Below are 4,600 nucleotides of genomic sequence, written 5' to 3' on the forward strand. Positions count from 1 at the left end.
GAGCACAGGTTCCAGACGCGCAGGCTCAGCAGCCATGGCTCACGGGTCCAGCCGCTCTGCGGCATGTGGGATACTCCCGGACCGGGACACAAACCCGTGTCCCCTGCATTGGCAGGCGGACTCTCAACCTATGCACCACCAGGGAAGCCCCTATTTTTAGTTTTTTAAGGAACCTCCATGGTGGCTTTATTAATTTACATTCCCACCAACAGTGCTAGAGGGTTCCCTTTTCTCCACACCCACCACTGCGCCACCAGGGAAGCCCTGTTTGTAGATTTTTTGATGATGGCCATTCTAACCAGTGCGAGGTGATACCTCATTGTGGTTTTGATTTGCATTTCTCTAATGATCAAACAGACCTATTATTAAACACAGTTTTACAAAGACATTAAATAGCCAAGAACCAGGTAGGAAAAGAGTAAGAGTTAAAATGAGACTGAAGATAATAGTATAAAAATGAGAAATATTGACAGCTTGACAAAAATGGATTGGAAAAAATATCTGCAAGTACATGGACTTTGTAAACCTATTTATAGAAGATTAGTAATATTTTTTTTATTATTTTTTGCTTCTAAATCTTTCTTATATATTAGTAAAAGAGAATTGTACTCAGAAGTATAAATGGTAAAATTCCATATCAATAAACACTTATCTTTAAATATAAAATTTATGTCTATCTGACTTCACAAGATTTTATGAAATAAAATAGATTTAAAAAATTGTATTAGTCACAAAATGTAGAAATAGAAAAGGATACAGCATCCATAGCTATGAGATGAAACCTTCTATTTCTTGCTTCTTCCCTGTTAAGAAAAATTTTATTTTAAGCAAATACAAATGTCTATATTTAATTAATATAATCAAATCACCAACATCTCAAACCAAAAAAGAGTAATGTACATTGAAGTACCATACCTATCCAGCAATTCTGCTGCAACTTGTTTATGGACCACCTTTCCATGTTTTTCTTTCTGAAATGGCTTTTTGAGCAGTAAATCATCTTCAACTGTCCTGGTTTGTTAAGAAGAAAAATTATTAGAAGAGTTCATTTTTCTCAGTGTCTTCTCTTTATCATTTTCATAATTGGAACATGTTTTAAAGAATTCAACTCTTAAAGACTCACTGATCTTTAATGAGATATTTTACATCTCCTTTAATATCTTGACTTTATTTAATACCTATAAAATGGAGAAGACGAGACTAACAAATGCATGGGTTCTGGTGTCACACCACCTGGGGTCCTTGGTTCAAATTTTGGCTCTGTCATTCATTATCTTAATCTTAAATTACTTAATCTTTTTGTGCCACAATTTCCTTGTTTGTAAAGTAAGAGATAACAAATCTTTCAGTAACTGATAACATGGAAGAAAAAGGGCTGATTATAGATGATATAGACTATAGGTGATCAGCCCTAGTTACATAAATAGATATAATCCTAGAGCACACAAGACTATCCAACTAGAGATTGGCTCAAATTCTATTCTTACAAAGTAATATTTTTGAATGAAAAACCTTGAAAATGTAAAGCATTTTAATTTCATTTCATTACATAAAAATATAATTTATTATATAATTATTTCTATTCTTTTGGTTATCCACGAAGACTGAGTACCCAACAAAAATGTTCAGTCCCAATTAGTATGCTTATATATTGTTTTCAGCGTCAAATAATAAACCAATTTTTATAAGTTTGGTTTATATGAATCAGTCAACCACTCCTAAGTTAATGGATAAAATCAAGTTTCTAAGCACTGAAGGCTGAAAACAATGCCCCTCCCTAAACACAGCCACTCCACCAAGATACAGCCTCCTTGTAAGGCTCAGGCTTTATCTGCTAAGAGTTCTTACCTCTTCCATTCAATAAAGACTTCCATGAACTCCTTCCTCTGGCCACTGAGCCTGCTCATTCACAAAATCCTAAGAATTGTGCTGCATCACAATTTCATCCTCCACAGTAACCTCATTTTACAGTCAAATACTAGCAAAGGGACAACTAACCAAGCCCCTTCTTAGCTATGACAGTTGCAAGTAGAGTCCTTGACAGTTGAATGAAAAATAGATGCAACAGAGAAATCTAAGAGCTTTAACTGATTTCCTTTTTTTCCTTATGCTTCCCTTTCCATAAATCCCTTCACAGCATAAACATTACTTTCGTATCTTTTACATAACTGTTCTCAAATTTTTGAGTCAATTCATTATAGTTTAATAAACAAAAATTCATTCAGTAGAGCACCGTTGTCTTCACATGTAAACACAATCCAAAAACTTTAAATATTATTTATACCTCATCTCAATTTAGAAAGGATAGGAAACAGATCAATAAAAAATTACTTACTTTTTTTTCCTTTTGCTAGATTCTCCACAGTGTTCATCATCACTAAAATCAGAGTCATAGCCTCCATGACCATGCATCTCTAAAGAAATATAGTCAGTTACTTAGAACCTAAATTGCCCATAGTTCAGGAAACAGAATAGTTCAAAAATAAGTTATCTTTAAAAGCCACAATAGTTTTAAAGGATTGTGGTGGGCATATCAGGGGTTATCTAGCCATGTAAAACTTTCAATCACTTTGAAGTAACAAACTTACCCTTCAGAAGATGAATCAATGTTTTTCACTTTAATTACCAACAAGAGAGATTACTCTTTGACCTTTCCATGTAAAACCAGGTCTAGAAGCTGCCACGTCACTGCATGCAAGGTTCAGCAATGCTTTACTTTTATTTGATTCAGAGTAATAACGGTTGCTGGTATTTATCAACTTTGCTCCAGACATTATGCTAGGTTCTTTACAAACACTGCTTCTAATTCTGCAAGTTAGGAACTATTACTTCTATTTTCGAGATGAAGAAATCAAGGACATAGTTAAGTAAATCAATTATACAGAGCAAATATGTGGCTAAGCAGATCTACTTGATTCTTAAGCCCATGACCTCAACGACTACAAACTGGCTCTCTGGAATATGCTAACATTTTGATTACTGTATTCCATTAGACTTAATGGATTTGTGAACAGTACACGATCAACTGATAAAAATTTTCCTATCTTCTTTCAAGATTTCAAGATACGTGAAGATTTCCTTTTTCTTTGAAACAGTTTCTTCAAGGTAAATCACCTTGTCCTTTGTTCTAGATAACTTTATCTTGTTTCTATTCATTTTTAAATCAAAATTCTTAGAAATACTGAAAGATCTCAATTGTCACTCAGTTGTGTTACAAAGCAGCTCCTGGTTCCAGCATTACATAGAATTTGGGATATACATTAATGGCTGATGGATGGATTATTTGACTATATCTGCTAAATAAGGTGGCTACATCAAACAATCTTTAAATCCTATGAGTCTGTGATCTTCATAATTCCATTTTCAAACTTACGTGTATGGGTGTATATCTCTCTTCCCTGCCCCAGAGAATTCGAGAGAGGCTGGCCCTAGCCAAGGTTGAGGCGAAGGTTTAGGCCACTTTCAACTCTACCCTCACTAAGTCACACCTGGATCGCACACCTTTTTATCATGTCAACTCCTTGCTTCCGCTGTTTTATCACATCTGTTCAAACCACACCAGCCTCTCACTCCTTGTCTTATGTCCTCACTTTCTTCACATCCTGATGGGGGACAACCACTGTGGGGAGCTTAGAGATAAGTTCTGGGGTCAGCCTGCCAGAATGCAAATCCTGGCTCTGCACGTTTCATGTCTTTCTTTAGGCGTGCTCCTTAACCTCTAGGAGCCTGTTTCCCCCTCCATAAAGGGAGGCTAATGAAAGAAAGTACCGGTCTCACCGAACTGGGCATTTAATGAGTTACCGCATATAAAGGGTTTTAGAACAACGTCCGGTACAGTAAAACCCTCCCAATTTTAACTACTATCACCGTCATGATGTTCCTACACCCTGGGACACCACCTCCTACCCTTGTTCCCCCTGTCTCGTTTTTTTCTCATCCATCCCATACCCATCTGAACTCAGTAGTTGTATTAAAAAGTTCTCACTCACTTCAGCCTACGAATCAACTGACAAGAACCAAGAGAAACTCGAGAAGGGAGACGTGGGGTGTCTTCTGAATCTGCCATAAAAAAAACATAATAATAATAATAAACTAGCAGCATATGAGGAACAAGCTTCGAGATCTTTCTCCCCGACCCCAAACGCTCATGGCCCTTCTCACACACCCTCCCGCTGAGTCGCTGTTCTCTCCTCTGCCCGCGTCTGCAGCGACGACCCACGGCCTGAGCGAGCTGCTGCGGCACCAGACCCGTCGCCCCGGCTGCGTAGCCTCGCCCCAGTCGCCACCACTGCCAGAGCCACAACGGCCGCCGCCGCCGTCGGCCGCTTCCCGCCTCTCCCTACGGGTCCCAGCTGGGCGCTGCTTCCGGTCCGGCTCGGCCGCGCGTCTCACTTAAATGACACCGTTCCCGGGCGCGCAGACTTTGTGTTACAGCCAAAACAGCCCCAGGAAACAAAGGCCGCGGGAGAACAGGGCCGGGAGGGAAGGTGGAGGCTCCCAGCTTTCCCGAAGTCGCCGCGCTCGGTTTTTTCCTGGGCCTTCGTCCATTACCCTCTGGGAAGCCCAACATCTAATCTCGTGTGGCACAGCTCATACTAAG

The 4,600-nt window shown here is 39.2% G+C and overlaps 1 protein-coding gene across 1 annotated transcript in view; it reads right to left on the bottom strand.

Annotated features, from left to right (window-relative positions):
- LOC102983286 (protein FRA10AC1) overlaps nt 1–4,372 on the bottom strand; it is a 54,477-nt gene extending 50,105 nt beyond the window's left edge. Inside the window, exons 1-5 of the mRNA XM_028481645.2 lie at nt 4,166–4,372; nt 3,990–4,059; nt 2,336–2,412; nt 916–1,011; nt 758–803 (exon numbers count right to left, since the gene is read on the bottom strand). Of these exons, the coding sequence (XP_028337446.1) occupies nt 758–803; nt 916–1,011; nt 2,336–2,412 (219 nt within the window). The 5' untranslated portion in view covers nt 3,990–4,059; nt 4,166–4,372. The remainder of the gene's footprint in view (nt 1–757; nt 804–915; nt 1,012–2,335; nt 2,413–3,989; nt 4,060–4,165) is intronic.
- Nucleotides 4,373–4,600: the final 228 nt, after the last annotated feature.

This window comes from Physeter macrocephalus, chromosome 20, assembly GCF_002837175.3.
Source record: "Physeter macrocephalus isolate SW-GA chromosome 20, ASM283717v5, whole genome shotgun sequence".
Classification (NCBI taxonomy): Eukaryota; Metazoa; Chordata; class Mammalia; order Artiodactyla; family Physeteridae; genus Physeter; species Physeter macrocephalus.